The following is a 24,686-nucleotide window of genomic DNA, read 5'->3' on the forward strand; positions in this document are numbered from 1 at the left end:
TTTAAAATCACTGATTTTCACTCTGGACTCTGGTTGTAAGCAAGTCTTTCATGAGACCAAATTCCCACACAGAGTTTCTGACACTAGCAAAATAATTTGTTTGGCACTGACACCGAAGATTTGGCAAGTTTTTCATGGGTGTAACCCACATACTCAACTCTGCTGTTGATGGTCATGCATGTTTTGGATGTTTATCTGCTCCAACGCCCCTGATTTAAATGGGGTGGGTTGTTGTCAGGCTTTTGCAGAGCTTGATGACGAGCAGACTATTTGAATCAGGTGTGTTGTAGCAGGGAAACTATGCAGAACAAAGGTAGAGTCGTAATGACAAGTGGTTTTGTGGACACTGTCCAATGTCTCTCTCCACTGTTGACGTGAGATTCCGTGCAGAGCAATGAGCGAATAACGTTAAGCAAGAATGAGGAAATTGTGTGATGCCTGGGAAATGCAAATTCCAAGATCTCTGACTCGCCAAAGAAAATGACAAAGACTGAATTTGAATGAATGAATTTGACCAAGATCCCAAGGACAATCACTTGTCCAAAGGTGCTGCAAATCAATGAAAGTGGACGCCATGGATGAAGTGGCTCTTACAAGTTGTTCTCCCATCTAAAAACTGTGTCAGCACAATCAGACCCTGAATTTGAGGGAATTGGTCCTGGAAAGTCCTTGAATCTGATGTCAACCAAGGTCTTGGAACCCTGGTTAGCTGAGCTCTCTGCACATTGTGTCGGTGGGGTTTTTTGATCGGTTACAGTCGAAACAGTCTTCTGCCACAGAGATGCACAAGAAGAAAACACAAGTTAAAGGTAAATCTGATATCAGCACCTTTTTTTTTATCAACTTCTGAAGCTGAATTGCTGGTTTACTCATTTAATGTTGTGTTTTTATGTTTTGGTATGAAAGCTATGTGAACTTCCTCTGGTGGTACTTTGGTATACAAAGTTTGAGAACCAGTGCTGTAGCTGTTCTTCGTGTCCAGTATTTGTGTGTCTTTGGGAGTGCAGTGCAAATTCTAGGCCACACAGGTGGTTGCCTAGGGCGCCATCTACTGGAGGGCCGCCGGACAACCACAAAGGAAAATATATTTATATATAAATAATATATGATAATATAATAATAGTTAAGACAGTAAAATAAAAACAGACAGTGTATGGAAGTTCAGACGTATCATATTTAAATGATCTGTAAAGTAACATTTTATTCTTGCAGTGTCCATAATTTTTATTGTAAACAACCATAGTATGTAGTGTTTTCTGACTTGTTTGTTAATGTGTTAGTCTCGCTATACTCGTATACATATTTCACTTTTTCATGGAAAATAGCTGTTTGTCTGAAGAGTTACTAAAAACTGAGTTTCTAGAATCCCAATCTTGCCCCGGGCACCGGAATTCATAGGCCCCGGCCCTGAAGGAGGTCACACGAGTCACTCACTCTCATCTATGCTTTTGTAACATCCGAGTTGCCCAAGAAGAGTTTCAGACTGAGTCCTGTACATGGTCCAAAATGCAGGAGCGCGTTATTATGACTGGAGCAGCTAAATATTAGCATATTAGTCCTGTGCTGGCCTCTCTTCCCTGACTCCCTGTCCAGACCATGACTGATATAAATGGTTTTGCACCAGTGGCGGAGACACCACTGTAAAACTTAAGAACAAAGATTTCACACATCAAGGCTGTTCATTCTTCTTCTTCTCATTCTGTGGTTCTTCTTCCTCTTCTCCTAGTAAGGTAGATTGCAACTCTTTGTGGTACATAGCGCCAACTACTGTACAGGAGGATTCAAAATGCAACTGGCTCCTTTTGACAAGACGCGCGGTGCCGTGACATGTCAATCAACTGATGTGGTACCTGGGGTGGCCGATCAGATTGAATGGGGGGGGCCAGTGCCACTCCTGCATCCCCTCTAGCTACACCACTGTCCTGCACCCTCATATTTGTGGAAACCTAAAACGTGATTACGTAGCCACATGGTCTTTGCAGTCTCAGGACAGTGGCCGTCTGGTCGTCCCAATAGTCAGAAAGAAGACGGTTGGTGTGCGTGTGCCTTTTTTCGTGCCTGTCTTCGTCTTGATGTCAGGCAGGTCAGCCTTATTGAGGTCTTTAAATCAAAGCTGAAGACGCACCGATTCACTGTGGTTTATCAGCCTTAAGTGGTTTGTTTTTGTCCTACAATTTAGTTTTTTATTTACTTACCGTAAAGCACTTTGACGCAAAAAGGGCTTTCCAAATAAAACGGTATAGTCATTATTAGGCTGCTCAAATGAATGCAAGTCAGTGCAGTGTCCCATTCAAGACGAATGTGTGACCGCATGTGTTACTGTATTTGTGTCTTTATGAGGACCAAAAAATAGTATAAACCATGGCGTCTTTGCATTAGGGGCACGGCCCCACCAGAGGGCGCTGCTGTGCAGGGTAGGATTATAAGCTTTTATAAGTTTTCCTGTGTCAAAAATGTCGTTGTGCCCACTCGGTGGGGCACAGCCTAGATAGCCCTGAGCCTGCAGTGTTGTGGACTGGTGAACTGCTGCGCGTGCATGCATGTTTTGCAGTGGGGCCTGAAGTTCAGGGCCCCAGAGCGCTTCTCATTGGCTGATTTGGAGCAAGGGCGGGCACTGCACAGGTCTTGCTATTGTGTGCTTATGGCTTTGTGTATTGGGTGTGTGCCGTTCACGCCATGAGTCATGCAGTGTGTTTTTATTGTTGTCACGTTGATGTTTCGATCTATTTGATTTTGTGAGATTTTCAACACTGCCATTTGGTGGTGCTATTGATGTGATAATATATGTCATCAGATTGGCAGATTGTTTGTGTGACGGCATTATTCAGCTGCAATTTTGTGTCAAAGGTGCTGTGGTCCCCTCGCTCACTTGCTACCATGTTTTCGTCGTGAGGGTATGAGAGTAATATGTGGTATTTCAGGATTGCATTATAAGATCTCCCTGCATGGCCCCACCAGAATTTCCAGACCAAAATCGCCACTGTGTATAAACCATACGGTGTGAGGACATTTTGTCTGGTCCTCACATCTTTAAAGGGCTTTTTCTGGGTTTAGACCTGGTTTTAGGGTTAGGGTTACAATTGAGTTTCTGTGAGGGTTAAAGCAAGTTAGAATAAGACATATAGACTTCTTTTCTTTTTTTCTTTCCCTGTGTATTTGTTGTATGTAAGTATTGTTTAATATTGAACAGAGTTTTGCTCTCCTTGAGTGGGGTGGGAATGTGGGAGGGGTAAAAATGTGAGAACATTTGAGGAATGGAAGTCTTTTGTTACATTGCTCTGCTCTGTTGTTTTGTAATTGCTTCCAATAAAGAAAGTCTATAAAAAAGAATAAAAAAAAAAAGACATATAGTACAGATCAAGACAATAATTAATCTAAAATGATAATGATTTTTGACAGACATTCTGGCTTCAACAAACATAGCACCTCCTGCGATTAGTGAGTGAGTGTGTCTGTGTGTGTGTGTGTGCAATACCTCATCACACAACTTCCTTCTGGATCAGTACAGTTCAGCAAAGAGGACACACAGATTGTAGTTCCCTACAGTTTTTATTATAAGTAATTTATTTTACAACTTTTGACTGTAGAAAGAAAAACTGTGGAAAACAAAGGTTTTATGTACAATGATTTCTTTTCTTTAAAACTACTTTTAAACAAGTATTGAAATTAATAATGATAGAAAATAAAAATCTATGACTGTTCTAATAAAAACAAGACCAATAAAACATCAGTCACAGCCTCCGCTTCAAATAATGCTAAATGAAGTACATTTTTTATTTTTGCCCCTTTTAGTACACAACAAAACATAAGACTTCTCAAGCAAAGATCTACCCACCGCAAATGTACAAATAGACGTTGGGAGGTTGAAATGTTCAAAAACACTTAGTGCGACCTGAAAAAAGAAAAAACATACATATATATATATATATATATATATGTATATATATATACACTACATATGTGTATGTATGTATATATATATGTATATATATATATATATATATATGATTAAAAAAATAATTTTGTGGACTGAGAAGACAAGTTTCTCAGTTCTGACAGAACAGTGGCATCTACGGTCAACAGGATGATGAATAAAATAAAAGATTAGATTACCACAAAAGGAGTAGCTAAATGTGGTTGTTTGAGTAAAAAAAAAAGTATTAAAAGGTTATGTGCTTGAAATTCTACTATTATAAAACTGACTTTATCCTCAAATGTCCGTAGTATGTAAAGGAAATCCTACACACTCACTCAGGTTTTGTCAGGATAAAGAGTTGGTCAGACAATGCGCACGGTGTAAGTTGGACAAATGGGAGTTTCATCTCAGACTTTTGTCATTTAAAAAAAAAAAAAAAGAAAGTTAAAGGGTGCTGCACTACATAGTAGCGTCTCTTCTAACAATCATCTTATGATGCAACTCCACACGACCTCTGGACTGGAAGCTACTGTAGATGCAGCGGGAAACATTGAGATGTTTCCCGCTGCATGCCATAAAACACCTCCCTGAGGAGTGACAGGGCACGAGCAGTCACAGCCCAGTGGCCACACCCCCCACGCTGATCACCTGACCACCTCTCCACTGCAAGACGAGGCTGAGAACGTTGGCTCCATCGTCCCGGAATGTTTTCACTTAGTCCAGCGAGGGACGTGATGTGATATGAACTCATCTTATTTAAAGTGATCATTCAGGTCTTTTTTCTTTTTCATACAAGTGTCACATAGTCACTGCTGCCCCCTGCTGGCCCCCCTAACACAAGAACCAGCATGAGCAGGCATGGTCACCCATCTGGAAAACATGAAACATAAAAGCTACTCCTGCCTCAGTCTATGATATCTTGGCAGTATGTTTGCAGCTTTATTTCACTATTAAACAGTCGTTACCAATTTAAAACTGAGGTTTGCAAACTGCTCACTCCACTGCACCAAAGCCCATAGAAAAAAATGGTCGTTTTTAGCTCAAATGAAGGAATTCAAACACTGAAGTCACAAAATCACACATTTGAATTTACTGATGGAGGCAGCAGTGGATCAACAACTCACACTTTGGAAAAAAAGCCTGAACTATCCTTTAAACTTCCGCCTATCCGTCTTCTGGAAATGCGCAGCGTCCAGACTCAACAGGACGGGTAAAATCTAGGAATGTTTGCAAGGGAACAGTGGTATAAAATAGCAGCTGATAAGCATAGCTTAGTACATCTGAGGCGATGTACTCAATTAAAAAAAAAAAAAACAACAACCAACAAAACAAAACAGGTTTCCACAAATATACAAAGTATATATATATAAAAAAAAATACATTAGCAAAAAAAAAGAAAAAGGGCAGTGAGAGGCTGATTTGTACTTTTAGGCAAACCGTTTGTTTAAAGTGAATGAACAGAAGCTTAAAAACTGAAGAGGTGGTAGTAAAACGAGAGGTAAGAGTCTGTGAGACACTACAGGTGAAAACAGGAGCATTAACCCGGAATATTCTTTAACTCTGCTCACTTATTTGTTAAAGGCCATGAAGTCAAATTACAAGAAAAACCAAAACAAAAGCTGCCCATTTGTTATAAATATCCTCTGTAGTTGGGGGTTTTACCGACACTCGCCCTACGAAGCCGTTGACTGGAAGTGCTTCAGAGACACTCATCTACATTCTTACTCATATAATACTCATACGGAAAAATAATCAAACACCACAATTCAATTAAACACATCACTACTGCTGAGCAACTCTCAATATATGTTTGCTAGAACCAGTTTACCAGCTGTTGTGGGCCTGAATAAATATAAGTCGAGAGGTGAGTGTTCGTTATTTCTGCTCTAAATTATGAACCTGCCACGCTGGCTTCATACGAATGCAAGGTGGTTTTTGAGAAGCTGGGACAGAAAGAGGGTGACAAAAAACTAAAAAAAAAAAAAATCTTTTCAGAAAGATAAAAACAATAAATAAAAAAATAAATGAATTCCCTTCAACATTTTACTTTTTTTTCTCTTATCTACTTTTTTTTAAATGTTAGTTTTCAGGAGAGCATCCCCTAAGTCTTTGAAATGAAAGACTTGGTTTTCTTCATATACTTTTTTTTTTTTAATAATAAAAAACAAGTCCATCTGTGACAGAATTACTTCATTAAATTGTCTGCCGTTTTCCTCAGACAACACACATTTTCCCTTTTACTGTTTCCTCTGCAAGAATCACGAGCAGACGGTCCTCAGAGTGAACACAGTCAGTCCAAATCCAATGAAAATCTTGGAAACAGGCTGACACATATAAACACAGACAGGCCCGGGAGCCAGTCCACTATTTTTTTCTTAAATTTTTCACCTCAGGTCCCTTTTCAAGCAGAGGCCTTCATGCAAACACCTGCATCTTTCCATTGGCCTCTGGGATTTGAGTAATTTGGGTCTGGGCAGGGCCAGCGACTGCCGGGCTGGGAGTAGAATCTGACCAGTCGGAGACGCAGTGAGGAGACGGGCTTGACCAGGGCTCGGGAGACTCTGGGGAGGGCGTCAGATACGGGTGCTCGCTGGGCAAACGGAGGTAACGCTTGGGCGTGGCGTCTAGCGTGGATGAGGAGTAGCTGTGCTGAGAGGGAGGGGTCGGGTAATCCTCGGTTCCTGCAGTGCTGCCGCTGGCCTGTGGGGGCAGAGCCTGAGCGGACTGGGCGGCCGGCGTCGCTGCCTGTGGCGGCTGAGCGGGAGGCTGCGGCTGTGAAGGAGGCATCTGCTGCTGCTGCTGGAAGAAAGACGGAGGAGGTTGTGAGGTCTGTGGTGTCGGCGGAGTGGAGGCGCTCATGCTCTGCTGGCTGGTGATGGCATGGTTGATGAGCTGCTGCTGCTGCTGCTGCTGCTGCTGCTGCTGCTGCTGCTGCTCAGCGATGGAGGGCAGCTTGACCGGGCTGATGGTGGGTGTGGAGGTAACAGGCGTCGGCTGCAGCATCTGATTCCGGAAGATCTGTTGGTGCATCAGCATGCTCTGCTGCTGCATGGCCGGGCTCTGCGGGTGCATGCCTGCCTGGCTACTGTGCACCAGATTCACCACCTGCTGACCACACTGGGAGGAGGGGGTCATGCGGGTGTGCCAGTCGAAGGGGACGCTGACGGGACTGACCATGCCCATGTTCAGCCCCATCTGGCCCGAGCTCAACACGTAGCCGTGGTTGACGTCAGATCCCATGGAGACGCGTCCCTGCAGGGACATTCCTCCGGCTCCCAGGTCGCTCAGCTGCGCCAGAGACACTGCGAACTGTCTGCCTCCCTCCATCATGCTGCTGTGCACCATGGGGGTGGTTGGAACAGACATGGACGAGTGGTAAAGCCCCGGCGACTGCATGGCCACAGGAGAAGTGGGGTTGGTGATGTAGCCAGCGTTGCTAGTTCCCCCGTGAGGAGAGTCCAGTGAGTCAACTGGGGACAGGGTGACTGAACTCTCTAGTAAGGCACTCTGCATGTCCAGGGTCAGCTTCTTGTTGCGGGCCTTGACTGACTCCTTCAGACTGGCAGCGTGTTGACCACCCAGGCCTGAACCTTTGGCGCCGGGCCGACGATTCTTCTTGCCCTGTGGGGTGTTCTTCAGACTGGGCATGAAGGCGCTAGGAGGACACATGAGAGGAGACAGGGTGTGTCCTCCAGTGAGGTGGTGTCCGGGCCCTCCGTGGCTCTGGGGACTCCTTACTGTGTTGTACTCATCGAGAAGCTGCACAATGTCGTGGTGCATGCGCTCCTGAGCAATGTCTCTGGGCAACCTGTCCATGTGGTCTGTGATCTCTCGGTTGGCAAAGTGAACAAGCAGCACCTTCACCGCCTCACAGCTGCCCTCGCGAGCTGCGAGGAACAGAGGGGTCTCCTCCTGAGGAGCAGAAGAAGAACAGAGGCTACGTGTCAGGCTACATGTCCAAATGACTTTGTGTCTAATCTGCATCTATGCTAACGCAGCATACTAAACAGGTGCAGGTTCTCTCCTCTGAAATGGAGTGTTTTCTAGTCAGATCTTGCTGAGAACAGACCAATCACTAAATCAGAGCATGGTTGTTGGTCCATTTTTGCAATTATTCTGACAACACTTAGTCACGACAGTAACAACTTTCAGGTCCAGCTATAAAAACTTTGCCCACTGCTTGGCCGCATTTTAATGCAAAGATGTTACATATTATGTCTTTAAGGCATTGCTTATAGTGTGGTTTCAGTGTAAGTAAGCGTCATACCTTGAGATCTTGCATATCTTTGTTTGCACCGTTCTTCAGCAGGGCAACACTGGCGTCCACATTGTTCACCGCTGCAGCCCAGTGTAAAGCCGATTTCCCTGCAGGAGGTAACGCAACAGTGAGTTAACAAATCTTTTCCCCGCGCAGGGAAAACCCGCGTCAGAACATTCGCTTCAGTGAACACTTACCCAATTCATCGACTGCATTGACATCAGCATGACAAGTGATGAGTTCCTCGACCATGCCCTCTACTGCCAGCCGTGCAGCCAGGATCAGTGCGGAGGAGCCGTCGTACATGCGGGAGTCGAGATCTGTGGCCCGGTTCCGGATCAGAATCTGAGGAGGAAGGTTTAAGATCAGTGTCAACATTACAAATTAAACTTATATCATTTTTATCCATCGATCTGATGTGACGATTGGTTTATTTACCTGGAAGACGCCCTGAGCATCTGCAGCCACTGCAGCATGGAGCGGGGTGCGTCCTGTGTTGTCCTGGGCGTTGGCGTCCGCCCCGGCATCCAGCAGCCTCTTGGCGGCGTCGGCACGAGCGTAGCGGGCGGCCAGGTGGAGCGCTGTCTCACCGGTGCGGTCTGTCTGGGCGGCGAGGGATGCGCCCTGGTAGATCAGGTCAGAAATGATGTTGGCTGAGCACTCCTCGCTCTCCTCCTCCTCTGCTATCTCAGCCTCTAATCCGCCGCCGCAGAAAGACGCCAGCATCAGAGGCGTGAAACCATCTGGAAGGAGACAGAAAAACAGACGTGGGTCAGAGCATGGTCGTGTCATGGTCATTTCAAGTTCTTTTAGTGAAACATAGACTCAAATGTACAATATATCAAGCTCATATTTCTGTTTAGTATTGGGGTTTACTATTTAAGACAGGACATTGAACGCAACACACAGGCTACTGAAGCCCTCCAAGGTGTAATTTTATGGTTGGATTATGGAAATATTCTCAGTGGTTACAGTTCAACGAGAGCAGATTAAGAGGAATTGATGGCCGTTAATGGAGAAATTGTATTTAAGTCATTGAGTGCAAGTGTCAAGTTGTGTGATTACTGTAGACTTAGACTAAAAAAAAACAACGTCTCTCGCTTGCAGCTCAGGTTCGGTCAGTATAAAACCTTTATCGTGTTACCAACCTGGGCCTCTGACATTAACGTCCATACAGTCGCTTTCAAACTCTCCCTGAGGTGGCGTGAGGGCCATGGTGGGAGGCACACGGATGTCTGCAGCAGCCAGGTGATGCTGTGTCCACTGTCTGCTGTCCACTGCGTCCTCGCTGTCTGAGAGCATACTCGGCTCCTCAACCTGCGTGGACGAACAAAAAAAGAAGAAAAAGCCACTTTCATTACTTACTGTATGTTATTGTATAGTTCACGTGAACATTCATGTGCGTGTGTGTACGGCCGATGGTTTTATTGTTTATCTACTGTGCTTTACCATGAAGACGTTGTGTTACTGACCTTAAGCCTCTTTGCTTCTGGGCAGTCCGAGTCCATCCACTGGTCGCTGTGATCTCCGAGGAGAGATTCCTCCACAGTTTTTGGCATGTGTCTGTTTGCAGATGGACGATGTTAGACCAAGTAAAGGAAATACAAATTCAATTCCATTCAACATTGCACTGCTAAACTAATTCAATCCCAATGATCTGTAATAGAGTAGTGACCACAGGATGACTCACTTCATTCCCAGAGCATCCTGGCCAACGGGTTCTCTGCGGTTCTTGTTGCTGCTGGTTTCCTTTTTCGGGAAGAAGCCCTCGGGGAACCACAGGGTGCTGTGCTCCCTCTTTCTACGGGCAATCAACATGCCGATGACAAGGATGACTAAAAGGAAAAGGGACGCTAGTCCCACCAGTATCATCCACAGAGGTATGCCATCAGGATCATGTGGTTTCTCAACTATAGTGAAAAGAAGAGATGTGATCACATATGAGTGTCTCATTCATGTCACACGCCACGTCACGTGTTGCGTTTTAGTTCCGGTTCTCACCATAAGCTTGTTTCAGGGGATAAGGGAAGCGGAGCATATCCACGGCTGACAGCGCTCCCAGGTACTCCACAGCACCCTCCGCCTTACGGAAACACTTGCCAGAGTCCCGAGAGCACAGACGGTTGTCCATTTCCAAATACACTTTAGAGCTACAGGGGAAAGCAGAGAGGCAGGTGTTCAGTGAAATGCAAAATCAAGAGGAAAGAGTGGAGTTTGAAAGTTTTCTCACTGACCCGATGATTTCATGCTGAGGCTGTAGCTCCCTCTTGAGGCGTGCTTCTTTGCGCGTGAAGGGGCGAATCATGGCTTCTCCGTTCTCGTCCAGCCTGAAGCGCAGTGACGTGTGTAGGATGACGCTCAATTTCTGCAAAAATGCTCTGCCGGTGCGGAGCAGTTCCTCTGGAGGCAGCAGGACCACCAAAACCAAGATGCCATCGGCAAGATCCTCGGGAAGACCCTCCGCACAGTCCAAGCCATCCCAGCCACATTCCTCAGAGTTGCAGCCCTGGTCACATCGTCCATTAGCATAGTGGTCGATACAGTAGGTTTCATATATGGGACTGGAAAAGAGAAACAGAACATCAGCTCCAGTTCTTCCTCTCAACAGTGCAGAAAATACCTATGGAAGCATGTTTGCCGTAAACTCACTTGCAGACTTTCTCGGTCTTTTCCTTGATCCTGCACTCAAAGTTGTCAAACAGACACTCTGCATTGTTGCAGGATTCGTCACACTGGCTGTTATTGAAGGCCCGCCAGCAGCGAGGGTCTTCACAGTTCGCCCAGGGGTTCGCCGCCAGAGAGCAGTCGCCGCCGTCCCAGCGACATGGGAAGAGGTTGCACTCCTGGTCGCAAACACCATCGTTGGCCTTTTCGTGGCAGTCTGCCCGCGGGCACGAGACCGCCATGAGCTCAGGGGATCTGAGGAGCTGCTCGCGCTCGCACCGTTTACCCGTCCAGCCACTCGGACACTGACAGTGGAAATACGGGAAGCTGGTCTCTTCGGTGCACAGCCCTCCATTCCGACAGGGCTGCGCGGAGCAGCCGTCCTTGGTGCGGTGCTGACACTGCGGTCCGCCGTAACCTGGAGGGCAGGAGCAGCGAGCCCCCCTGGTGGTAAGTGCACAGCTGCCTCCGTTGTAGCAAGACAGCTCCCGACACGACATGCTCCTTTCACAGTTGGGCCCAGTGTAACCCTAAAAGGCAGAGACAATGCATACAAGACAAGTCACATACAAGAAAACAACAAATGAATGAGTCTCAGAAGTGAATTCCGCTGCTCAAAAAACACCCAGTCATTCAGCAGTTTGATGGGATAGACTCTCCTCTCCCCGCCCACCCCCCTGCGCTGCCACTGTATACAAACAAATGCTCCCTGTGTCCACGCAGCATACAAATAACCCTGCTTTTGTTTAACAAGTCAGAACAGAGGCAGAATCATAGCGTCGACATATATACTTACAAGCTGACATGTGCAGGTGTATCCCAGTGCAGAGCTGCTGGATAAAGAACAGGCTCCTCCATTCTGACAGGGGTGAGACTCACACGCACTGAACCTGTTCTGACACCTCCGACCTTCGGAAAAAGAAAAAGGGAACACATCGTTGGTGGAGCTCTACAGCCAGAAGACACAGCGTTTTACATGAAGAGACGGCGGATGGAGAGGTCCTCTGACCTGTGAAGCCAGGTTTGCAGACACACTGGTAGTCATTGGGCAGCTGGATGCAGTCAAGACTGTTAGGCGTACTGCAGGGGTTAGAGAGACACTCGTTTATGTCTCCCTCGCATCTCTCTCCGGTGAATCCTGGGGGACAATTGCAGCGATATCCACCCACTCTGTCCACACAGGTGCCGTTGTTCAGGCACTTGGGAGGAGCACTGCGCAGCCTCAGAGTTGGAGTGCAGTCGTCTTCGTTGATCTCACAGAGCACACCTTGAGAAGAAGGAGGATTCATACATGCCGTTATAAACACATGCTCTCACTCAAGTTCTTTTCAGGTCAGTGAAAATTGCAGTTTACGGTATGCGTACCCAGTGTGCCAGGGGGGCAGGAGCAGATGTAATGCCCCACCAGGTCAATGCAAGTGCCACCGTTCTGGCACGGATGAGACTGGCATTCGTTGATCTCAATCTCACAGTTCTGTCCTGTGTATCCTGGCATGCACTGCAATGACAAGACAACAAGTGTCACCTCCACAGCTGCGACGAAGCCTTGTGTGAGTAGTGACTCCGCTGGAGGCTGACTTACATCACACTGGTAACCTCCGACGTAACCCCTGCAGGTGGCGCCATTGTGGCAGGGTTTGTCCTCACAGTGGTCCACTTGGCTTTCGCAGTAGCTTCCAGTGTAATCGGCGGGACATTTACAGTAGTGGCTGTTCCCAGTGTTGACACAGTGACCGCCGTGGTGGCAGAGATCATCAGTCTGGAGTCCTGATGAGACAGATTCGGGGGCGGGGGAGGATTTTACTTTACAGAACACAAACAGCCCAGAAAGAACATGATTAACAGGAAACAGAACATGTAAAATACCTCTTTGGCGAGCGGCTGTCTCACAGGAAACCCTCGGGATGTCGCAGTAACGTCCAGACCAGCCATTACTGCATTCACAGAGGAAGGAAAAGTCCTTTTGTCGACAGCGGCCTCCATTTTGGCAAGGAGAAGAGCGCCTGCACCAGTCGACTGGTGTCTGAGTGGATGAAAAATTAATAATCGTTATTAACCGATCTAAAAACTAACAAAGTCAAGGCCTTACCAACATTTAGGACTGCCGCTGAGTTAGTGCGTACCTGGCAGCGGTTGCCGGTGTAGCCCTTAGGACAGGAGCAGCGGAAGGACTCCAAGGCGTCCTGACAGATGCCTCCGTTGAGGCAGGGCTGGGAGTCGCACTCATTGACCTCGTACTGACAGTGCGAGCCAGTGAAGCCTGAGCGGCAGCTACAGGCATAGCCGTTGATTTTATCCGTGCATGTTCCTCCATTAAAGCAAGAGCTGTGAAGACGAGGCACAGATATACATTTGAATCTCATCATATTTAGTAGTAACTTCCGTCCAGTCTTCTAAGAAATGCAAGAGATATGTCGATATTAGAGGTTTCCTTTGAGCAAACACACGTTTACCTTTCAGTACAGTCGGGGATGTTGGTTTCACAGTAAATGCCAGTGAAGCCCGGCCTACAGGTGCAGGTGTAGGAGTTCACATAGTCTGTGCACGTGCCTCCGTTTTTGCACGGGTTACTCTGGCACTCGTTGATCTCCCGAGCACAGCGCAGGCCAGTGAAGCCCGACAGACAACTGCAGTGGAAGGTGTTCATACCATCGGAGCAGGAACCTCCGTTTTGGCATGGATCTGTTGGGAAAAGAGGGCAAAGGGGTTCAAGCACAACAGAAAACAGTTAAGCTTGATTTATGCTCCTTCACTTGACACTTATTGAAAGTTGTCACTTTGATAAGCTTCAAGAGTCGCGCTTTCAAGTTATGCTTCTGCTTAAGGGTCCAGTCCTCACACATCCATCCATTTCTTTTAACAACATTGCATCATCCTGACGACCTAATGACAGCTTCTCCGTTTGGATTGTTGGATGGATGGTTATGATGAAACTGAGTTAGCGCTAGCGGAGGACATTTGAGGCTTACTTAGACTGAAACTGGAAGAATACCTTACACTTTTATTCGTGCAAATATTGTCAATTATATCGGCGTATGGATCAGGCTTTACGGAAACGTGTGTCCACTCACTCGGAGCGCAGTCGTTGATGTCTGTTTCGCAGGTGAGCCCGGAATATCCCGCTCTGCAGGAGCACACGAAGCCTCCGACCGTGTTCGCGCAGGTCCCGCGGTTCTTGCACGGGTTGGAGATGCACTCGTTCACATCTACGGTGCACAGCTGACCTGCAGACGCAGAAGAAAATGTTAAGCTCATAGATATAGTTTACGTCTCCAAACGGACTTCCTCACAACGGACGAACATGTGCTAACCTTGCCACCCTGGCTGGCAGTTACACTGGTATCCCATGTAGTCTGGTGTGTGGGTGCAGACAGCGTGGTTGGCACACGGGTTAGGGGAGCAAGGCATGAGGACGTCAGCGCAGGTGGGTCCGCTGTACGGGAGCTCACACAGACAAGTGAAACTCGCCACTCCGTCCACACACGTGCCCTTGTTCAGACACGGACTGGAGGCACATTCGTTGATGTTCACCTGGCACAGGTTACCTGTTGGGAGTAACGAGAGGAAGGAAGACATGAAGATGTATGCAAAACATACAGATCTGATGGATCAATGTCCCTCCATATGTATCTGATATAATTATTGAAGATTTGGTTGGAATATTTCAGAACAGAGCAGTTTCTGTTTTTTTTTGTTGTCATTTAAACAACACTTGCAACCATAACACTTATTTTTACTTTCCATACAGGCTCACAATCACTTCCGCTCAGCATGTGAACCTTTCGCCAACATTTCCAAACACAACTTCATTTGCTGAAGCACATGGATTCTAAAGGGAATGGAAAGTTGTTTTCTGAGGTTTTCCCACAAACCCACTCTGTTTCTGTAGTGTACTGGTGGCTTCTAACAGTGTTTATCTACTCCTCTCACCTCTGAAGCCCTGGCGACACTTGCAGGTGAAGCTGTTGAGCAGGTCGATGCAGGTGCCAGCGTTCTGGCAGGGACTCGGCAAGCAGTCGTTTCTGTCCAGGTCACAGTTCTTTCCCACCCATCCCGGCTCACAGTCACAGCGGTAACTGGAAATAACGGAAAAGAGCCGTTGAGCCAAAGCGAGATGTCATAGCGTAACAGCGCAATAACGGCAAGCTGAAACGTGCAGGGACAGAAACAGGCAAACACTTCTCCTTCTTACCCGTTGATGTCGTCCCTGCACGCGCCATGGACGCACGGGCTGCTGCCACACTCGTCCACCTGGGAGTAACAGTACGGAGGCTTAAAGCCCTCAGGACACATGCAGTGAAATCCGTTCTCTTCATCCACACACGTGCCTCCATTCCTACAGGGGCTGGACGCACACTCGTCTATCTCCACATTGCACTTAGGACCTGGCAGAGGAAGACGGTAAATGCAAATTAAGAATGGGCCCATTATTACATCAATTTCCTCTCATAATTGTGCTTTTCCGTTTTCACACGGCCTCACCGGTGAAGCCGGGTTTGCACACGCAGTCGTAGCGGTTGATGCCGTCTTTGCAGATGCCGTAGTCACACGGGTTACTGGCACAGTCGTCAAAGTTGGTCTCGCAGTTTGGGCCTGTGTCAGGGTGAGGAATTCTCAACTTTAGAAATGCCCTTAACTTGGAAAACGTGAACAAATCCAATTCTATTTCCCATTTTTCTGATCAAGCTTAGCCAAATACACAAAACTCTAGTGTTTTGTTTTCCGATGTTGTTTTGGCAGTGGGTCCAACAAGTTGCATTTGAGGACATGCGCTGTGTTCAAAGGGAGTTTACCGTGTTAATGTGACAAGCACATGCGAACACCCCCTCATCATCTTTATAATGTCAGGCACGCAAGTTCTTACACGTTCACAACATCCACTTGAGCACAGCAAAAATAACGAGCTGCAGTAACAAGGCTTCAGACAAGCAGACAGATAAGACCAGGATAGACTTTCGATCACTGCTGGCGGCGTTACCTGAGGTTCCGTGCAGGCACTGGCAGATGTACTTGTTGACCAGGTCGACACACTTGCCTCCGTTCTGACAGGGGTTGCTGTGGCACTCGTTGAGCTGGTTCTCGCAGCGGTAGCCCGTGTAGCCGGCGTCACAGTTGCAGGTGTAGCTGGCGATGCCGTCGACGCACGTGCCGTGGTGACACGGGTCGGGCTGACAGTTGTTGATGTTGCTCTCGCAGAGAGTTCCTTCATAGCCTGAGAGGGAAATCAAGCACAGACGGAGAAAAGGTGTTGGTGACGTTGATGGGGGAAAATGTCCAGTGTGTTTGTGGAGAACAGATCAGAAATAACCACAGAGAAAGACGGCAACACAATTCCCCCGCCTGTTCCATACTTTGTACTGCAGAGGGCGCAATTGCCTTCTTTATGAATAACAGTTTGTTGAGGCAAACACCGTGAATACACACTGAAATCATGAGTGTGGGAGCCTTTTTTTTTTTAAATGAAATGAAATTTCTCTTGACAAAATAACAATCATGCCTCGAAACAAGAACTAACAAAACAAAAGCAAGCAACGATTTTTAAGAAATAACCTGAAATATACAATCTGAAATAATCTCCCAACAACACCAATCCACATTTTTACCCTTTTCTGACATTTTATGCATCAACTAATTGGTTAATCAAGAAAATCTTTCTTCTAAAATCTTCTAAAGAGTACAATAATTTTTTACACGTTGAAATTAAACCAGTAGCAATGAAGAGAAAAAGAGTTTTTAGCAGTCATAAAGTGAACATTATTATGTGTTATTATGGTATAAGTGAATATCTTAAAGCTATTAAAGTGTATCGAGGAAAGAAACAAAATGTCAGGTTGAGGCATTTATGTTTCTTTGTTTGTCTTTTTCTTAACTTCGTGTTTCAGGGTTTTTTTCTTAATAAAGTCCTCCACAGTTTGGGGGTGCGATCACTTTGGTTTCCATGTCGACCGTGTCTGTGCGTCAGACAAGTGAGTGAGTGTGTGTGTGAGTGTGTGTGTGAGTGTGTGTGTGCGTGTGTGCAGTCCGATGCTGAGCCGGGCAAAGCAGTAAAGAAGGGCCCTACACAGGGCTCCCAGTCCTGCTTTTGTTCTCTGTGCTGGAGGCAACAATGGACTGCGCCACGTCAAACAGAGCCACTTCACTCAACACAAGGGGCCCGCAAACACAGCGAATACCAAGCAGCTGGCCACTGAAACAATGAAGCAGCCTCCTCCGTAGGCACAGTTCCAAACAAACATGTTAAATATTACATGTGTGTGCGTGTCGTCCGCTCACACACACGCAGACCGAGTGTCAAACTCTGCTCCAACAAAAAAATGTACGGGCTTGTTTTCAAGTGAGGATGCAAAGGAATGGGAGTTATGATGGTGCATGAGGTGTTGCGAGGGGTTTGAACTGACGAACAGATGTCGAGGTGACCAAGGCTCCTTTCTTGGCAACTGCTGGTCCTCAGTGACCCCATGATCCTGAGAGCCTCTGAGGGAAAGTGGGGGATTAGGGGCCTCAAGTCAGTCTGCATCACCAGCAGACGTCCAGAGACCGACCGACCGATCCCCCCATCCCCCTCCAACCCCCTCCCTCCCACAACACTTAACAAAGACCAAACACAGCTCAACAAGTGGTTAAGGTGCATCTGCCCCGTCTGCCTGTGAAGACATGCTGAGCAATGTACTGTCTCTAACATTAGGGCCGTGAGGTCCAGAGGCTCTTACCTTCAGCGCAGCGGCACTCGAATCCATTGGGCCGGTCGTAGCATTTGGCTCCGTTCTGGCAGGGTGTGCTGGCGCACTCGTCGATGTCGATCTGACACATGGTGCCAGTAAAGCCTGGGACATGCAAACACATAGGTGAAGGGTCAGAAAAACGGTCCAGAGGAAGGGTCCGCGCTCGGGTCAGAGGGCAGCTCTACCTCGTCTTACAAGGGCAGAGGTCTTCGGCTCGGTTAGTGACGTCTGGCTAAGGCTGGGGCCGGGCGTCTGAACTACTTAAGGAATTGTCCTCTGTGCACTTGGACCAGAACTGAGATGACCACTGGACCCGCCCAACTCCCCATATACCATATGGCCAAAAAAAAAACTGTTCAAATTGAGTCAATATTGATAATTATCGCAATATTTTTGAGTGAATGTTGTGGGAGTGGCCTGGACAGAGGTTTCATCATAAACATAACCATAATTATTATTATTACTGTGTGAAATGTACCAGTGTAGAAAGCTTAAGAAACTGGTTGGGGATCAGTGGGCACGATGCCCAGACACGACTGAATCGGTGCTTTGGTCGCACACACACCGCTCAGTTGATTAACAATGTCAGGACCGTCTGTGTGTGTGTTGGTGCTTGGGGTGTAAAGGGGGTGAGGGGTGAGTTTGGAGGAGACAGTGGGATTGTTTTCTCTTTTGGGGATCCCCCCCCCCACCTTCTCCTCCTCCCTCCTCCCTTCTTCCTGCATCAGCTCCACTGGCTCAATAGCTAGATGGGGGGTGGAGTGTGTGTGTGTGTGGGGGGGGGGGGGGGGTGGACGTCTGTCCCAGATGTAAATTGCGGACCTGGAAAAGAATCTCATTAGCAGGACTGCTGTTCCCCCAGCACCACCACCACCTCCACCTCCACCAGCACCAGCAGAACCAGGGAAGGATGAGGGAGTCTGCTGTCCCTTCCACATTCCACAGAGGAGGGGAGCGGGGGTCACAATAGTGTCTTTGTTCAGGAAAGACGATAGGCCAGCCTTCTTTTTTTTTTTCCTTTTTTTGGCTCTACCACACCAGACGGCAAAAGTAGCAAGGGTGACCCCCCCATCCCCCTCCACCACCCTCCTCTAGCTCTTTCTGGGGGACATTTAAACTGTGGCTGCAGATATACAGTAAATGTGACAAAGGTGTTTACCTGGCTGGCAGGTGCATGTGAAGCCGTTGACCATGTCCCGACATATGCCGTCGTTCACACAGGGGTTGCTCTCGCAGTCGTCGATGTCCATCTCGCAGTAAGTCCCCATGTAGCCTGAAGGACACAAGTTATATTCTGTAACTTGTATTATGTCAAATTACAGGTTAAAGAAAATAAATTCACGACTATCTGGTCCAGAATACTTGTGGTCAAATTGTGTCACTACAGCAAAATCTAGATTAAATCACTTTACCTTGCATCGCACATAAGACATATGTGTGCATTTTTACTCATCTTTTAAACTATGAAGCGACTGTTTAAACAATATTATTCACCCATAGAGAAGAAACAAACAGCCCATATTTTTACAGACTGGACAGTTTTTCCAATTCAGAGGTCGACCGATATAAGGGTCAGTGCTGATTTCTAGACATCAGGGCAGCCGACAGCTGATAATTGGCGTAATTTGGCCTATATATAGTGTAATTATATACAGTATTTTCAATAAAACTGATGTATTAACTATATATTAAATATATGAAACCGGTCATCAACCATGTCAAGTTTCATGGAACAAAAACTATTTGTAATAATTGGCCAAATATTGGCCAGATTTACCAATTTATCACTCTACCTCTAATCCAATCCAGTCATTTTGACCAGTACTGATACTGATACTAGTATTGTATCAGCTAATGCAATACTAGTATCAGCCAAACTAATAATTCATCAAGATCGAGCCATTTCAAGGGTTTCTAAATCACGACACCTGACAACACCTCATACCATCAAAGCAGATAAATACACATTATGACGTGGTGAAGACGTCTGGAGGCCTCCACCACTGACCAGAAGTCACCACAGAGCATCGCTCTTCCCTCGGTCAGAGTCCCATTCACCGCGACGCATGTTAAACATTCTTTGTTAGCAAACTATGGAGGAGTCCGTCACTGAGGTTAAGCAGAGTGTGGATCAGAGTGCTGCCCCCGGGGAGAGGTTAGGCTAGTGTGGAATCAGAAATAATCAGGCGCTCCCTGTGAGATTTTGCCGGGCTGGCTGAGGATGAGGAGGGTGAGGAGGAAGGGTCTGTCTCTGGAAATGAAGGGTGGGTGGGGGGGGCGGGGGGGGGGGGGGGGGGTTGAGAGAGAGGAGGCTCTGGGAAAAGGCCTCTTTCCCTCTCTGTGTGTATGAGGGGTGCAAAGTGGAGCACAGAGGGGCCCTATTGTTCCGCTCCATTCCCACCACTCTACTGCTCATTAGTATTCACAGCACACTCCTCCCCCTAACTGCTCGCCCTCTCTCACATCCAGTCCTATAGACCCAAACTCCCAGCTCTAATTTGTATAGTTCCCAAAACCCCGGGACGCATGTAGGACTGTGCGTGAGAGTTTCACTCTGTTTTTGTTACCCAGTGTCCAAACCATCACTTAGTCCGGGCTAATACCCCGTCTGTCTGTCTGTCTGTCTGGACGTACAGTGAATTGAGTGAGAAGAGCCTCCATACCCCAAATGTTAATGAGACTGTATTACATAACAGTCTACACTGGCAGTCACTACAAAAAAAAGCGTCGCAGATAAAGCTCCTTTACAAGGTCAGGTTTAAACTCTTGATTATTGTGTTTAAACGGAATGCACAGTGTCTCATTGGAGGAAAAACAACACCATCTTTGTTTATACTTGTCCCACAGAAGTTTTGTTTTCACCATGTTACTCCGTTTGACGCCAGGATGTAGTTTTTTGCGGAAAGATAGTGAGCTTATTATGTGCCTATTGCGACACAACACAAAAGAACCTGACATGACATGACATGTAACCTGTTGCTGCATCTACATTTAAATAAAATGATTATTTCTGCCTCAATACGTTCAATGCCATTTTCAAAGAGTTTAATAGCATTGATGTGGCCTGTGTCCTGTTACATTTGTTTTACTGTTGTTACTCTGTCCCATCACGTGGTCGACATTAGGCTGAAACCGAGAACCTGCTTAAATATAAGCGAGCAGTTCTGTTTACCTGGCATGCAGATACAGGTGAACTCTCCGATGCGGTCCAAGCAAGTGGCGTCATTCTGACAGGGCATGGACAAGCACTCGTTGATGTCGATCTCGCACCGCGGACCGGTGTATCCCCGACCACACTGACACTGGAAGGAGCCCTCGGTGTTCACACACTTCCCAAAGTGTTCACACGGGTTGGCACCTGTGGCGAGAAGACTGGTGATCAGTTTGTGAAACTTGGGATGAGTTCACTACCACTTTTTGTGTCCTATCCCGCAACTTTCAAAGCGGTTTCCTGAACAATATTGTTGTTTTGCTTTTTTTATGTGCCACGTCGTGGTCATGTGATGGTGGAAGCAACTCGTTACAGCCTCCCGTCATAAAGCATCTCTGTGATATTTAGCATTTACATATAGCGTCAGACTTTTTTCCAATATCAGATCCAGTGATTTTGACCCAATAACGATCAGTGAAAGGTGTAATTAACTCCTTGTCTACTTTTAATCTGGGTAAGTGTGGCTACTTTGAGAGGGAATTTCATTTCAAAAAATGTGGTCCTTTTTGGAGGAGTGGATTTCTGGTGACATAATCGCCAAAAATGACAAGCAAAATCAAAAGGCTGACGTCCTGTTGGATTCAGAATATGGCTTTTTGGTTGCATGAACCCTACAGAACAGGTTTCAGGACCTGATCTAAGGGGTGCTCTTGAACCAGTTTGCAAAATCCCATTGTAAATGACTATAACATTGAATTTTCGTGACGTTTCATGAGTTTCTTGCATGTTCAAGCCTAAAAGAAAGCACACCACTTGATACCTGGGCCCTGATTAGCATATAATCCCAGCATTGACTTACCAATGGAACACTCATCCATGTCCTGGTTGCAGGCGCCTCCCACGAAACCGGCAGGACAGGTGCAAATGGCACGACCGTTGAGCGGGTTGGTGTCACACACTGCTCCCTCGTTGCATGGGTTACTCACACACGCGTCATCCAGATGACACAGCAAACCTGTTGAGGGAGCAGACATGTCAGTTAGGGAAAAGTCCACCAGACAGAGCAAAGAGGGGAAATTTGCCCCAAAAAACAAACTTGCCGGTCGTTCCAACAGGGCACTCGCAGAAGAAGGATGCTACGCGGTCGTGGCAGGTGGCACCGTTGAAGCACACGGCAATGGCACAGTCGTCGATGTTCTCACTGCAGTCGTCTCCAGTCCAGCCGTTGACGCAGACGCAGGTGTGGCCGCCGATGGTGTTGAAGCAAGTGCCGCCATTGTGACAAGCATTTGGCTGCATGAGACACTCGTTGACATCCTCAGCACAGTATTGCCCTAGTGTGGTTATGTAAAAAAAAAAAAAAAGGATAAACATGATAAGTCACACAAACAATACATTTTAAATGTAATATATGATAGAAAAAAAAAGATCTGTACCTGTCCATTCTGGTGGACACTGGCAATTGTAGGTATTGACTCCATCCACACAAATTCCTCCATTCATACACTTGTGACCTGGACAGTCGTCCACATTATTCTCACAGTTGTGTCCCTCAAACCCTGAGACAGAGAGAGAGGAGTTTGTTAAACATCAGCGTTCCAGACGCTAAACACTTCTACTCATAACCTTGAGTGATGTTTCCCACACAACGCGAATGTTAGGGCAGTAAAAGGTTCAGAGGGTGTCTGATTGTTTACATCTTCACATGACGGTTCCCATACGATGCCCCGCAGCAGCCGCGCCTCCCGCTGGACCTCGGACCTCTACACTCCCCACAGTGTTTGCTTGTTTTATAATCTCTCACAGTTTCAATGACTTCCTCTCTGGCAAGAGACATTTCCTGCCAGTTCCCCAGTGGGAAACCAGGAGGCCCATAAAGTAAATTCCGTCTGTTGTGAAGTAGAGAGGAGTGCGGGCGGGCTGCCTCCTCAACTCTCCCACCATCACCAAACTCCCATCAGCTGCTATTAATAGCAGACAGGAAACTGACGTCGGGCAGAAGCATAAATTGTACAAACAGCTACGTCATCAGGCTGAGAAAATCCTTTAGCAGTGAGCAGAGGGCCTGGGAAAACAGTGGGCTCACGGCCCTCTGGCTTTTATTTTGTGTGTGGGAGTGTGTGTTTGTCATATTATACCTGGTAAGCAAGCGCACTCATAAGAATGGTCGCTGGTCTGTCGACAGGTGCCGCCATTAAGGCACTGAGATGGCGCGCAGGGCAGCGTGGACACCTCACACGTGCGCCCGCTGTATCCAGGTTGGCACTGACAATGGAAGGACCCTTGGGCGTTGAGGCAGAGGCCGCCGTGGAGGCACACGCCTGGCTTGCGGCACTCGTCAATGTCGCTGCGGCAGTTCTTTCCCTGGTAGCCAGGTGGGCAGGAACAGTTGTAGTGGTTATTCCAGTTGGCACAACGGGCCCCGTTGGCACACGGGCTCGTGGCACAGGCATCGATGTTACCGCAGTCTTGGCCTGGAGATTTGAAGAGTGAGTCATGTTCAGTTCTCGTAACTAACCTTCCATGATCAGTTCTTTATGATTAAAACAAATTCTGATGGGCGCACTGTACCTCTGAACCCTCTCTGGCACACGCAGGTGTATTGTGGGAGGCCATTGACCACCTGGCTCTTGCAGGCGGCTCCATTCAGACATGGCGATCGATGACAAGGATCCAGGTGCTGACAGAGGGGACCAATGAAGCCTGGACGACATCTGGACAAATGCACACACATTTAACACAAGTATTAACACAGAGAGCCATGACACAATGTGACCCAGTTCCCATTATTTTCTGGGTTTGGCAATCAAGGCCCAATGTCACCTTGGCAAGAACAGTGACCTGACTCATGCCTTGGCATGAGCGATGCCTCTGGGCCCTGGGATGAATTTGTTTAAACAAAGGTTGCCCAATAAGCCCTAACCATGCAATGCATGAGACACACATACAATACTTTCACAAACAAACACAAGAATGGAGCGAGGCCATGTTTCCGTGTCTTATTTGTAACGTTTTCCAGCTGGAAGCCCTCGGTTTTCGCCATGTCGACTAACATTCCTTGGGTATTACTGATTTTCCGCACCTCAGCTCTTGTTTCTGTTCTTATAAGAACACACCCAGAAACAGCAGTCTGGAAACTTAACAATTGCCAACAAATGTGGACATGAGAAAAATGAAGACTATAGAGAGTGTGCGTGTGTGCATAGACTGAACTAGAGAAGCTGCTTTATAGACAAAACATCCTCCCACTTTCAGCGAATGTATGCCGAAAAAGGTTTAGCCATTACTAAGAGATAAGCTTGACAAATCAACTTCAACTTCACAGAAAACATAAAGCCTGCAAATATATATATATATATATATATATCCTCACTTATGTTAAGTGTTTGCTCAGTGACAAGGCGTCTGGCAGTCATTTTTCCAGTGGCTACAGTAGTTTCTTGGGATGATGTCTGAATGAGTCCATGTGACAACAAACGGATAATTCACAGCTAGCATGTCCTGCTTCCTGCACGTGTGACCCAGATGCCAAACCTTGCCTTGTTTCTTTGGTCTAGTTTAACACATTTTCTTCCATCTCATGACACTGACTTGTAAATTAGCCTTAACCGGGTTGATTTGCACTCAATACTGTCCCTGGAAGCGTCCTGTGTACACAGGTGGAGAACTGGAGTTGCTGCCGTTGCCTTGCCAACCTGCTGCTTTTGCTACATTTAGGCCCGGTGCAAGCCTGACCTAAACCTGCCCCACTGAGAAGTAGAGATAAACATATAAACAGGACTTCCTATCACTCTCTTCAGAGGTCTCATGGGAGTTTAGACTTGCAATGGAGGTCAGAATGAGCTGGTAACTCTACACCCACAGTGGAGCCTCTGGCTGGGGACGGGCCCTTTCTTTAAACCGGCTGTTTGATGCTGATGACAGGGCAGTGACGGCTGGATTTAGACCCGCCCCCGAGCTCTTCTCTATCTTTTA

At 47.0% G+C, this 24,686-nt stretch overlaps 1 protein-coding gene across 1 annotated transcript in view; it reads right to left on the reverse strand.

Annotated features, from left to right (window-relative positions):
* Positions 1 to 4,676: 4,676 nt before the first annotated feature.
* notch3 (notch receptor 3) overlaps positions 4,677 to 24,686 on the reverse strand; it is a 30,822-nt gene continuing 10,812 nt past the window's right edge. The window contains exons 3-33 of the mRNA XM_058652665.1: positions 23,283 to 23,425; positions 22,850 to 23,185; positions 22,148 to 22,270; positions 21,812 to 22,045; positions 21,571 to 21,726; positions 20,733 to 20,918; positions 18,720 to 18,833; positions 17,549 to 17,662; positions 15,817 to 16,050; positions 15,321 to 15,431; positions 15,031 to 15,223; positions 14,769 to 14,914; positions 14,150 to 14,383; positions 13,910 to 14,062; positions 13,292 to 13,520; positions 12,962 to 13,163; positions 12,705 to 12,861; positions 12,421 to 12,605; positions 12,204 to 12,336; positions 11,848 to 12,105; positions 11,635 to 11,747; positions 10,824 to 11,368; positions 10,409 to 10,735; positions 10,176 to 10,324; positions 9,865 to 10,084; positions 9,647 to 9,737; positions 9,323 to 9,491; positions 8,613 to 8,917; positions 8,372 to 8,519; positions 8,184 to 8,281; positions 4,677 to 7,828 (exon numbers count right to left, since the gene is read on the reverse strand). Of these exons, the coding sequence (XP_058508648.1) occupies positions 6,332 to 7,828; positions 8,184 to 8,281; positions 8,372 to 8,519; positions 8,613 to 8,917; positions 9,323 to 9,491; positions 9,647 to 9,737; positions 9,865 to 10,084; positions 10,176 to 10,324; positions 10,409 to 10,735; positions 10,824 to 11,368; positions 11,635 to 11,747; positions 11,848 to 12,105; positions 12,204 to 12,336; positions 12,421 to 12,605; positions 12,705 to 12,861; positions 12,962 to 13,163; positions 13,292 to 13,520; positions 13,910 to 14,062; positions 14,150 to 14,383; positions 14,769 to 14,914; positions 15,031 to 15,223; positions 15,321 to 15,431; positions 15,817 to 16,050; positions 17,549 to 17,662; positions 18,720 to 18,833; positions 20,733 to 20,918; positions 21,571 to 21,726; positions 21,812 to 22,045; positions 22,148 to 22,270; positions 22,850 to 23,185; positions 23,283 to 23,425 (7,303 nt within the window). The 3' untranslated portion in view covers positions 4,677 to 6,331. The remainder of the gene's footprint in view (positions 7,829 to 8,183; positions 8,282 to 8,371; positions 8,520 to 8,612; positions 8,918 to 9,322; positions 9,492 to 9,646; positions 9,738 to 9,864; positions 10,085 to 10,175; positions 10,325 to 10,408; positions 10,736 to 10,823; positions 11,369 to 11,634; positions 11,748 to 11,847; positions 12,106 to 12,203; positions 12,337 to 12,420; positions 12,606 to 12,704; positions 12,862 to 12,961; positions 13,164 to 13,291; positions 13,521 to 13,909; positions 14,063 to 14,149; positions 14,384 to 14,768; positions 14,915 to 15,030; positions 15,224 to 15,320; positions 15,432 to 15,816; positions 16,051 to 17,548; positions 17,663 to 18,719; positions 18,834 to 20,732; positions 20,919 to 21,570; positions 21,727 to 21,811; positions 22,046 to 22,147; positions 22,271 to 22,849; positions 23,186 to 23,282; positions 23,426 to 24,686) is intronic.

Source organism: Solea solea, chromosome 16 (assembly GCF_958295425.1).
Source record: "Solea solea chromosome 16, fSolSol10.1, whole genome shotgun sequence".
Taxonomy (NCBI): Eukaryota; Metazoa; Chordata; class Actinopteri; order Pleuronectiformes; family Soleidae; genus Solea; species Solea solea.